At 34.1% G+C, this 13,092-nt stretch overlaps 1 protein-coding gene across 1 annotated transcript in view; it reads left to right on the top strand.

Annotated features, from left to right (window-relative positions):
* The window catches only part of LRP1B (LDL receptor related protein 1B), a 575,621-nt gene that overhangs the window by 386,530 nt on the left and 175,999 nt on the right, over positions 1 to 13,092 (top strand). The window contains exons 36-40 of the mRNA XM_074145610.1: positions 3,867 to 4,001; positions 4,419 to 4,548; positions 9,464 to 9,590; positions 9,745 to 9,896; positions 10,188 to 10,312. Of these exons, the coding sequence (XP_074001711.1) occupies positions 3,867 to 4,001; positions 4,419 to 4,548; positions 9,464 to 9,590; positions 9,745 to 9,896; positions 10,188 to 10,312 (669 nt within the window). The remainder of the gene's footprint in view (positions 1 to 3,866; positions 4,002 to 4,418; positions 4,549 to 9,463; positions 9,591 to 9,744; positions 9,897 to 10,187; positions 10,313 to 13,092) is intronic.

Genomic DNA, 13,092 nt, shown 5'->3' on the forward strand with positions numbered 1-13,092 from the left:
AGTGGGATTCTAGTAGCCTTTCATTTCTGTATTATTAAAGATGACATCAGTTCTTCCCTGCTGCTGAAGATTTCTTCACAAATGCAAATGCACTTTGTTTTTTTCCCATCAACGTTGTTCCAGGAAGCTCATCATACTTTTTTCCATAGTACCTGGTTTGCATTTGTTGAAATCATTATTTCAGGTGGTAGGAGGTGCTCTGTACTTAAGCTTGGTCTGGTTGGAGGAGAATCTGCATGGCAGAGAAACACTACTGTGTTTGAGACATCAAGGGCATTCCAAGTGTTGAAGAAACGAGAACATCATATTTATTTGCATCATCATCATTTGTTTATTTGTAATTTGATGGTCTTTAAATTGATGGGTAGAACTACTAAATCCAAAATGCAGCAGCTACTAGGAAGAAAATTAACTCTATCCCAGCTGACAACAGGACAGTCTCCAAGGAAGTGATCCTGTTCAGCAGGAAGCAGTATCTTAGCTACTACAAATTACTTAATAAGTAGTAGCATTTCTGTCTTTTTAAAGTACAATGCAGAGCGGTTACATGAATGTTTTCATTAGTGTGGAAAGCCTCCATAAAGGCAGAGTAATAGCTAAAATTGTTGATAGTTTTGAAATAATAGTGTTATTGCTGAACCCCTTTCAGTTCTGCAGTAGTTCATCGCAGAAACAGCTTAAGATTTGCAAGGTTCTGCCCCTGTGAAAAGCAGAGTCCTCCCATTCCCTTATTGAGTTTTGCTGAACTTGGTGGGAGCTGGAAACCCAGAGGTGTTCGGTCACATATTTTTTCACACTTTTGTCTCAATTTTCTGTCCCGCTCTTACTCATGCTCTCATTGTGCCTCCAGGCACTGGTGTCTGTGGTGTACCTACTGGTGTGTATAGGTGGGAGGTCTCCATAAAATGAGAGGGGTTTCTCATTTGGATCATACCATCTGTATCCAAGTGCAAACTGAAACTCAATAAAGGCTGTAGTATTATCTGTATTTGAAACCCACAGACATCTTTATTAGTTTGGTGACAAGTAATTCCTTGGATATTTTCTCACTATACAGCAAAATAGTATATTTTTTTTCTTTTCCTTCATTTCCATGAAGTACCTGAAAAATCAAAAAAATATTCTCCCATGTAATGTATAGAACATAGTGACTGAAAAGTTTTGCATTGCAGTGAATAAATAACCTTTATCAGTACTTCAGAAAAAAAATAGATTTATTCCCCCTCCTCTCCCCTCCCCCCTTTAGAGCATCTTTGAACAATTACATCAAAATGTCATATCATAGTCAATGCATTTTACAACTAAGTTTAATGAAGATTTAATTCAGGATACAAAATGTAGACAAGTGAGTCATAGGACCGTAAAAGAATATGAGAATTTTAAGGAAATTATGTGTTAGCTGAGGTTTAACATCAGTGTATGGTTGGGTAATTATTATCTGAGCATACTCAAGCTGTTAGCATTTACTTTTAAGGATGCTTTCTAGAAGCAGTGAACTGCATGTACTTTGTGAACTTCCTTCAGCACAGCAAATATTAATCGAGTTTCCCTGATTAGTTCCAGTCCCAAAGCTACTTACATCATTTTTGTTTGTAGAACAGATACATTCTGCTTAAAAAACTCAGGTCATTTTACAGGAATGCTACCGACTAAATAAAAATCCAATTTGACTGATGTTAAATTAGTTTTCCCTGTAATATTTATATTGAAAATGTGTTTTCCTTTATTATTGGAAAGTATTTTTATATCTATGAAGTTACATCTGCGCATCTCCATGATTTTGTATGTCCTCAGCATCCTTTTTTGTACATCTAGGTAACCATTAGTTGCTTTGTACCGGTTTATATTCAGGTCAGGTATATTGTGTACTGAGGAAAAATGTTTATCATTAACAAAGCAAAGCTGTGTCATAAAATACTGCATTTTACAGAAAGTAAATTAGTAATTTAGATAAGACGTTTAATGGTTGTTGTGTCATGATATATTTTAAAGAGAAATATGATTTTTTTAAATTGGTTTTATCTGTAACATCGGATTATCTGGAAGCAAATCTGGGTAATTCAGTTGTTGGAGTTTTTGGATTACTGAAAAACACTGTTTTAAGAAAACAGAACTACATAGTCAGTTGTGCATTATACATAAGATTTAGTCATGGCAGTGAAAGCACAGAGATCTCTGTGTGCGTATAACAGTTTCTAAGCTGTTACGTGGATTCTTGCTCACGTGGCTGACTTAAGTAGTCATAGTATGAATACAAAGTGGTTTATTTTTATGGAGATGAATTAAACTGGAATATGAAATACATAAAATTTACTTGTAGAATGTCTAATCCAGTTGGTAAACTGATAGATAGAAATATTTTTTTTATTAACTATGTTCTTTCAGGTAAGACTTTGTAGTAATTCTCTATATGTCGTATTCCAGTGAAGGGTATTTGACATATATTCAACAATGATATACTGATCTATAACTGTGCAAGTGTATGTGCAGCTAGTATTAAGACCTGTGTAATTTTCGTACTCATTTGAAATAAGTAGCAAAATACATGGCTCCCATATGTGATAATCAAACTGTATGTTTGGGATGCTTGAAGTCAGAATCTGTCTTTCCTTTTATTGGTGGTGAGGCTAGGGTTCTTGAGCATAACAAACTGGTTTCATCTTGGAATTGACTGTTATTTGTGGAAGTTTTGTTTTTCTCTTTACACACACACATACATGTGTGTGGATATATGTGGATATATAAATATTTATATATATTTGTATATGTAATATGACTAAATTTATATATAGAAATCTGTATTATCTAAATACACACTCACTCTCTCTCTTATGGAATTAGAAGCAGATATATAAAGTATAAAAAATAAAGAAGGAATAAGTTATGTATCTCTGAGCAGTGCCTTTCCCAGACAAATTATGTCACTCAGGAGGTCCCCAGCTGATGACTTTGAAACCCGAATGTGGGTTGCAGCATATCTGCATTGTTAACTCAGAGCTTTGTCAATGGAGGTGCAGAGCATTCTGCTTGAGCGATGTCATAACTTTATTTGCCCCGTCTCTTTATCAAAGGGTCCTTTGTGGCAGCAGAGAGGAGTGCGTGTCTATGCTTTGGTTGCTCCAAATTCTCAGCCTGACTGACGAGTTCAAATGGTCAGTGCAAATAGGTTTGTATTCTAAGACTACAGAGTAGTCCCTCTCTTCTGCCTTACGGACGGCCAACTGCAGCACAATGGTGGGGAAAACAGCTGAAATTACTTAAATAACCAAAAAGGACTCTTAGTGAAAGCTTGTCAGGACATTTGAAATAAAGATGAATTGTGGATAGAGTCAATTTTTTATTCTTTTATCAGTATATCACTCTCAAATGTCACACTTTTTTTGTTCTAGTTAAATTTTTTAATATACTGTCAAAATTCAATCTTTATGATTACTGAAAGAAAAGACTATGTAGGCAGTTTAGCACTTTATTTTTTCAGGCTCCTAAATATTTTGGAATGGTGATTAATAAAAAAAAAAATAAGTTTTTTAAACATTTATCCCATTAGGAAAAAAAAAAAGACAACCCATTTATCGTGATTTTTAACAGAGGTAGTAGCTTCCATGGGTCGGCATGGCCCCATTGTGTTATATGTGCAGTACTAAACAACCAGTAGAAAACACAGAATTCTGGTTTAAATATTTAAAATAAAATGTTTTAAAAAAGGAAAAAGAATGAGGAATTAAAGATGATTGTTTTGATACCATTCTTGTTTACTCTGAGACATATTAATAAAGTTATAATTGGCAGCTTTTACAGTTACTGATGTAGATACTTGGACTGAAGTAACTGAATTTATCTAAGAATCGTTGCCATGTATTTTATAGGAAATGATACAATCTATTGGACAGACATGGGTTTCAACAAAATTAGCAGATCTAAACGAGACCAAACGTGGAAGGAAGACATTGTTACAAATGGTTTGGGAAGAGTTGAAGGCATTGCAGTGGACTGGATAGCAGGTAGGTCTTCACCTGCTTCAGGAGTTGTCATAATTTCTGACAGTAAGCCCTTGCATCTTCAGCTCAAGGCTAAATAACTTGGTTTGCTTTCAGCTCTAATTTCTAATATTCCAAATGCTTAGATATTTTTTCTTTGGAGATACCCAGCAATGGTTTTTGCAATCTTACTGCAGACAGAAAAAAATATTTCAGTGTCTTGGACACTGTTTCTTAGATGGACTGTCTCAACAGTGACAACCACGAATGCAAGCTTATACTTTAAAACAGAAGGCTGAATAGGACCAGAAATTATAAATATAAGATACACATAAGTTAAAATGCAGCAGTTAGTTTCTGGTCCTAACTTAGGCACTTAAGATTTAAACACGTTTCAAGTAGTCTTTTCTTTTTCCAGTAACTTCAAGGTATTTTTCCTAGGTAACATATATTGGACGGATCATGGCTTCAACTTAATTGAAGTTGCCAGGCTCAACGGCTCATTCCGATATGTAATTATATCCCAGGGTTTGGACCAGCCACGATCTATTGCGGTACACCCAGAAAAAGGGTAACATGACCATGGCTACTTGCATTTCTTTTAAAGTTTGCATGCTAGCACTGAAGCGCTCAGATAAGTAAATTGAGGCCTTCATTCTAATAGATAAGCATTTAATAAAACCCCAAAGGACTGTGCTGGAAACTAATTATAGGTGGAAGGAAGCATTATTCTTATCATATGATGAGTTTTTTCATTGGTCTCTGTATACATGACACACTGTACTTTCTTTGAATAATGGTTTTCATTTTCTAAGATGATAACTTCAACTACAGGTTAGACATTGCTTGGAAGCATGCTTAAATCTGTTCTTAAGTTTCCAGCAAATCCAAGGAATTCACATTAGCTAATGAAGACCTTGATGTCATGATGAAATCATAGAGCAATGTAATCCTTGATAGTTATAAATTCCAGTATTATGCAACATCCCACTACTACAACCAAGGAGATTGGCTGAAAGTAATGGGAGATGAAACGTGTGGATAAGATAAGGGTTGTCAAAAATGATGTCTGTATTCATCCGTTTGTTGAGAGAAGCGACTACACTGCGCCATTAACAAAAATAGAGAATCTTCTGTCTCCTTCCAGCTCCAAAACTATTGTTAGCAGAGGTATAAGTAAAACAGAAGCAGTAAATTCTGCAAATAATTCCCATCTTTTTTTTCATGGGAGTATGAAATGTACTTTCTGAGGAAAAGGCATATAAGCAAGACTCAGTGGGTTTAACTGCTACGCTTACCCTGCTGAAACGGAAGCATGAAATGGTGTGTATCAAAATCTTAAAGAAGTATTTGAGCAACTACCTGCCCCCAAACCCAGAGATGACACTGTAGCTCATTTCCCCCAGATTCAATCAGATCAGTATCTCACTATTTTCAGGAAAGCAGTCTCTGTACTCGGAGGAGTTTGCAGCCATAGTAATGAAGAATTCTGACTTCACACTGAGGCCAGATTGATACCAGCGATGCAAAATGCTGTTTGGATCTTTGCCATGATTTCTTCTATCAGAATTTAGACATAGTGGTGTGTGTATTTTTCAGACTAGAATGAAGGTAAAAGCAATAACTGGTTTTATTTTCTGCATAATGTAATAGCTTTCACCACAAATCATTACAGCTGTGTTCATATAGCAGCACTGGTTGCTTGGCAGTATCCACTAACAGTTTTGGATTAATGCTGTTCTTCAGAGTAGGATCTTCTCCAGATCCTAGTCAGGATCTGGCTGAGTTAATTATTATATTTTTGTCTTTAATGTATCAGAATAGCTATGCTCTCCTGTTGGAAAAAAAAAATTAAAAACAAAAAAAACTTTTGAAGGTAAGTACATAGAAGTCTGATAAAATTCTTCTGACCCCTTCTGAAGGCTACATCAAACTTCTTCAAAACAATAATTAATTTACAGTGTAATTTTGCTGTATACATATACAGACATGTTTTCACCCCTTACTTACTTTAAAGGAAAGGAAAAGCCCTTGTGAAGTATATGAACCCAGGTGCAGCAGACGTGGTCTCTGGATAATGCTGAGATATTAAAATAATATTAATTATATAAATAAAATACATTATTTTCAACTAGAAGTGGTAAAGAGTATAGTCAATTCTTCTACGGTATTTGGAGAAGGAAGATGGATGGAATGCTGAGATCCAGCATTTAACAATTTCTATAGGGAGGAGTAACTGCAGAACCCTTGACAGAATAATATTTAATACTGCTATTGGCAGAAAAGTTGTTTTTTTACTTAAGTGTGGATATTTTTATTTTAATGACAATATTTTTGCATGATGCTTTCTGATTCAACAGTTCATGGTTTTAATTTACCAAAATGATGTGTGCACATAAGCAGATGAAATAATGGCCAGCAATATTAACAAGATTCTTTGGAAAGAAACAGTTCCTGCTTTTGAGTTAATGGATATTTAGAGATGCCACTGAACCATCTTCTTAGGTCTTAAAATAGAGTAGTATAATGCCACCAAAAAGCAGATGTTAATAAAATGCGGCTAAAATGTAGTTTGGAGGAGTTTAAATTCTTGAACTTGAAACAACAAAAAAAAAAAAAGCAGTAAAGAAGAGAAATGTTAAATGTAGAAATGAATTCAGTTATGAAACATTCCTTAGATGTTTTGATCTGGTTGAGTTTTATAGTTAGTTTTTGGATGTGTTTAGAATACTTAAGAAAACACAGGAGGATGAGAGGACCACAGCTTAGTAATTATTTTACATGTCTGGCGGAATGGTGTGTCCTCTGTGAAGGCAAGGTCAGCTTCATCTCTCTCTTTTTTTTTTTTTTTTTTTTTTTAAATACTGTGCTGCCACAAAATGATATCTTGAGATGTCTCCCATCCAAGTTTCTTCAGGAGAAGGATAGGAATGTTTTGCTAGCGAAGTACAGGTATACCTTTCTGTGGGAAGATTAAGGCTCTTTACCCTCTGCATTATTGTCATATCTCTTTCCTTTTGTGAGGCAAAACTTTCAAAGGTATTCTTCTCTCCCCTTGCCCTGACTTCATGTTCTTCATTTCTCTTGAAGCTTGAGTTGACAGCTATAAGAATGGAGAGGAAAATAGCAGTTATTAGATCTCGTTGAATCTGCCAGTTATACCAAGATATGAAGCAGCCAGCATTCAGCTGGTTGGTAACTTTATTTATTGTTACTAAGGAAAAAGTTAAGAATGTGTAGTCCTCCAAAGGATTGTCTTTGTCCCTCATCAGGTACTTGTTCGTACAACATACACTTGGCTGACTTTTGGGGTTTTTTTCCCCCAATTAAATAATAGTTTTCTGCCCAAGCTCAGAATTGTAATTGAAATATCAAGTTAAATTCATAGTGAAATAATTCCTAGACTTTGAAGATACCTCCTTGAAAAACATTCCAGGAATTTCATTTGTGCTTAGGGTTTGGGCCGGGGGAGGGAGGGATAGGGGTGTAAATTCTGATTTAAATTTTTTCCAAAAAAGTTTTTTTGAAACTTGGCCAGCATCTAGGCCAGCATCAAATTTCTGCCACTTGCATCTCCATGTCAGCTATGTACATTATATATGGAGTAGTTCCAAAATAAGTTGTCCTAGTTATTCTAGCATTGCAGTATATGCACCAAATGTGTCAGTAGCATATTGCTGCCTACAAAGGAAACAAGTATTTCAGATGGAACTTTCCAGACTTTTTGGGAAGATATGGGAAGATCAAGTTTTTCTATACTAGTTAATAGTTTATGTAAGTTTATGTATCATTTTTATGTTATATTTTTGGCAGCTATTCAGGACTTTCTTTGGAGGATTCTAGATTCATTTAACCTGCTAATTATGGGGTTTAATTTTTTTATTTTTTTTTTCCTCAGAGTAACTAATCTGAGGAAAGAGTACAGAATGTTTAATTCAGGTATATTGAATGCCTGCTTTTCTGTACTCAACATTTAGTTGATGTCCCGTGTTAAGAAAGTACCTCTGACTAGATGCCCAAAAGCAAGTTCAATTGTGTTTAGTGGTGCTGTTAGTAATCTGGTTAAATTGTATTAAACTTAAGCAGTGATTGATGATATCCAGCTGGTTAATACTGTCTATTTTAGCATTTCTAAAACATATTTTTAATTTAGCTAATGTAGAAGTTCAATTTCCTAAAGTAGTGTAAGTTTGATAGTTATTATTCATATTATTTGTTATGTCAAGAAGTATGAGATCAAATTAATTATTATTATAGGCAGAAAGCCCTACAATTAGAGCCAAAATAAGGTGGACATTGTTTCAGAAGATAAATTTGATGAGCTAATTATAGGAGCCATATTTGGTTTTCCCTCTCCCATTTTTATCCCTCTTTATTTCACGTATCTGCAGTCATCCAATCAAATATAACAACAGATTGGCATAATGATATCACCAGAATCAGGGGTAGAATGGGTTAGTAACGCACAGAAGACTTTTGTAATCTTTAAAACAGACTTATATATACATTCCACACAGAGAAAAACGATGGCGAATGGTTTTGTATATCCCGTTCACTTTGTGTACAGCCTATTATTAAACGATGTTGTAGTGCGTGCTTGTGAATATTTTCAATGAAAATCCTTCTCTTCAGGAGATTAGTAATACAGCAGAACTCAATTTTATTATCTTAGAAGGAGTTTTCTTGCTCAGAATATATATATAATTGTGTGTGTTTATAATATATTTTAACACAAATATATGTACATATATATATACATGTAGGCACGTAGACATTTACTTAAAGCTATTCCATAGGTTACTGTTCAGTAGAGGAGGTGCTTTCTGTAGATTCACTGGTCTCATTTTGCTATACCTAAAGTTACAGATTGAGAAGTAGGAGGTCAAGGCAGCAGTTTGACCTGGCATCTTACCCCGAGATAGTGATGTTACTGTGCCAGAAAGTACACAGCAATGTGAAGTTAGATAAGTAGGATACAGATTCTTCCCGTGTGTGTTAGAGGGAACAGAAAAAATATTTTCATCCTAAATAAAATGCCTTTGCTCTACCATTTCCCACAGTGCTCGTCATCGCTTCATATTTAAGACATTTCTAAATTAGACACACATCTCTTGTATTATCACATTTGTTAGTAATTAGATGCAAGAGCTTCTGTTCCAGTAATTTTTTTTTCTAATTTGCTTTTATTTTCCCAAGTGCAAATCCGAATTCTTTAAGGAATAGAATTGCATATTGATTGATCAATTGCAGTTTTAAGAATTGCTTCATAAGTATCATTTGCAAAAAAAATCTCAATGAAGTGTTCTATGAAACAAGTATTATGATACATTTAATCTCTTAAGATTATTTAGAGATATGAACCTTATCATGTTTTTTGAATATTTAATGGTAATGGAGCATTTTGTTTGCAATTGAAGTACAGTATTACACATTTTTCAACTCTTATTTTGATGGTATTTTAATTGGTCGTGTCTATAACATTTTAGGTATTTATTTTGGACAGAGTGGGGACAGAGTCCCTGCATAGGCAAGGCACACTTAGATGGGTCTGAGAAGGTTGTGCTTGTGAGCCTGGGGATTGCGTGGCCTAACGGGATTTCCATCGACTACGAGGTTAGTTCCTCTGTCTTCCAGCATATGTTAAAATGTACAGTATTTGTTATGTTTCATTGAAGCCAGCTAGTCTTCCACTTTGATGTAATCTTAATAACTCTTAATGAAATACTTGGATAAGACTGTTGATACTTCCTTTAAAATTAATCTTTAGGAAAATAAATTATATTGGTGTGATGCTCGTACCGACAAGATAGAAAGAATTGACCTTGAGAGTGGAGGGAATCGGGAGATTGTGCTGTCAGGGAGCAATGTGGATATGTTTTCAGTCGCGGTGTTTGGAGCTTACATCTACTGGTCTGACAGGTAATTTATTTTTCATAAGTATTTGAGTCTCAAAATGTTATTTCAGTGCCAGGTGCTTCACCTTTTGTAGGATTAGCCATTCCTTAGCAAGGTCACAGAAAGGATCGCAGAGAACTGTGCAATTTCCAAAGAAAGGGCATTTCTGATACTGAAAGCTAAAGCGTATCAGTGTCATAGATGAGAAGAGGTTTCTCCACCTTCTGTTAGGCAATTCTCCACTGCCCTTCAGTCATTTGTTTGGTGTGAATTAGTTGAGGATTGTTGATGAGACATCTTCAACTTTTTTGGCAGAGCACATGCAAATGGCTCTATTAGAAGAGGCCACAAGAATGAGGCCACGGATGCTGTGACCATGAGGACTGGCCTTGGAATAAACCTGAAGGAAGTGAAAATCTTTAATAGAGCACGAGAGAAAGGTTGGCTGTTCTTAAGGATGCTATTAATTGTTTTAATATCACGTACTTTTAATGTATATTAAAGCATACCAAAAGTTAAGTAATGACTGATTTTATTTCCACTCTCTATTTTTGAAGTATTCTTTTTTTTTTAAGCTAAAATTAACGTACTAAATAAAACATACAGTACAAATCCTACTAAAACTCTTCTGAGTGTTTTAAGGAGAAAATCTAAAACCCAAACACTTCCTGTCATTGCAGGTTTGGTGGTTTTATTTTGTTTGGTTTTTATTTAAAAAAAAAAAAAAAAAAAAAAAAGAAAAAAGAGTAGTAGGAATGAGAAGGACCTTGAACTGTGCTTTAAAGAGCAGTAATCTCAGGCAGTCTTGGATTTCTATTGGAAAGCAAACCAGATTTTTTTTTTCACAGCTAAACATTTCCAGCCTCTGTGTCTCAAATATTTATTTCCTGAAATTACTTGAGTTTGAGTTTTTTTGTGTGGGAAGAGACCTTGTAAATAATCCAATTCAAGAGACAAAACTTATCATATACTCTGTGATTTATATTATTGATGGTTAAATTTAATTCTCTACTACCTGACTAAGAAGAATCTTACTTCTAGCTATCTTTTTCATCCTAAATTTCTGGTTTTGAAGAGACCTTGAAAAACTTGTTTCAGTGAGTAAAGATGGTTACAAGTCTACCAAAAATGATGCTGATTTCCTCAGAACCAACTGCTACCAGTCACTCTAGACAAAATTTTCTATAAATATATTCAAAAAGAGAGAGAAAATACTACTATAATACAAGATAATTTTTTTAATAAAAATATATGTCTGGTGTTGGTAGCACTCAAAAGTTGCTTTAATCACAGCATTACATACCCAAAGATCCTGTTTCTTTTATATACATCTTTCCTAAATAACCACATTAAATGTGACTTGTAGAAGAAATTTTCATTTTGAAAGAAAACATCTTTAACAATCAATAAGAAAAAACTGTCTATTTTTTTTCTAAAGGAAATTTTAAATAGTTTTGAAAAAATCACTTTGCAAACATGCATATTAATTTTACTTAAAATTTCTGCATGTAATTTCAGAGTAGTCTGGGCATCATATTTTGTGGATAGAAATAAAATCCACACAAAAACTTATTGTTTCTTTTAATTAGGCTACAAATAGTTAATGTCTGCTTGCTTGGAAGGGCTTTATTATAGAATTAGGAAAATAGAACAACTGGATAAAAAATGCTTCTTTGAATGTAATGATTTTGTTTATAGCTTTAAAGATTTGATCACATTAACAATAGGAGAAATGGTTACTGAGCCTAAAAATCTTTTGATGTTAGTTTGAAAAACATAACTGAATGATTTTTTAATACGTTTTTCAAATTTTACTAGGGTACAAATGGTTAATGTCTTTGGGAGGGGCTGTCAGTGAGCCAGGAGGACAAAAGGGAAAAAACAGGTGAAAAATGTTTTTGGAATGTTTTTCTGTATCACGCTATTACATATATTTTTTTAAGTTCATTGAACTAGAAGTAGTTAATACTGTTTTAAAAAATTGTAATTAGCTAGTTTCCTGACCTTCTATTATTAAAATAACAGTCAAAACCCCAAACAAACAAACAAAAAAAAAAGCAAGCAAAGCCCCAAGAACCTGTGCTGATTGTGATTAATGCTTTTTTTTCAAACACCTGTTTTACCCTTTCTGAAGAGCCAGTCCCGCAGTGCTATTCACAAGCAGATTCCTATCTTTCAGTGCTATTTTACATATGTGCAAGGATATTCCCAAACCACAATGAGTTTAGAATTGGCTAGTTTTAAAGATATTTACAGCTGGTGACCTGTGGAAGCATTGAAGTTTTCAAAGAGAGATTTTAGAAGCTTGAGGTTCTTTCATATATTTTCCTTTCTCTTCTCAACCTCTCATCCTTCCAAACAGATATTAACTTTTCTAGCCTAATAAAACTTTAAAAGAATCTTTAAACCAAACCAAATTCAAAAAATGTATACAGCTAAACCTCCAAATGTTTTTACGTAACTATAGAGGAATAAGTCTCGTGTAATTTTACCTAGGAACACAAGATTCAAAGTTTCTAATTTTAAGAGCAAGTTAACTCTCATCCCCCGTTGTTTTTTTCTGAAAAGTATCTTTAGTTTGAAATGTAGCAGTTAGAAAATACAATCAACAGTGCTTTCAGACACTACATCTTCCCTGACAACTATTATGGTTTACTACCTGAAAACAGTCTATTTAAAATGTTTTCTTCTCCTTCACTATGTGGAAAACTTTCAGAAATGGGAAAATGGCTTTATTGAAAGACCTGAGTTGTTATATGGAAAGTGCTGTCAGAAACAAACTAAATTATCTAAACTAACCTATAATAGTAATTCATGCATAGTCCAAAAAAAGACAAAGGAAAAAAGCTCCTAATTATTGACAATTACTGTAATTTTAAATATTGCTTGCAGCAAGTGTAGTTTAAGCCATTGAAGTTACTAATTTGACAATGATTTCTTAATGGTATGCATTTTTCAGGGAGTAAGTTTTTAAAGTCAGGTTTTAAAGGAAATTAGAACAAAATGTTAGGAAATGTCTTTATTAAAATCAGGGAACTGGATTGACACAGTTTTGTACCTGTCAAGATACATGATTTCATTTTGATAGAAATTGTCTGAAAAGAGGAGCGTATTCTGATGGTATCTAAATTTGACTTTTTGACAGTAACAGGTGTTTTAAAAAAAATGAAAACTTTCAAAGCACTTGAAACAGTCTCTAAGTCTTCAGCTGATTATGGAG

The sequence above is a fragment of the Numenius arquata genome, chromosome 3 (assembly GCF_964106895.1).
Source record: "Numenius arquata chromosome 3, bNumArq3.hap1.1, whole genome shotgun sequence".
Taxonomy (NCBI): Eukaryota; Metazoa; Chordata; class Aves; order Charadriiformes; family Scolopacidae; genus Numenius; species Numenius arquata.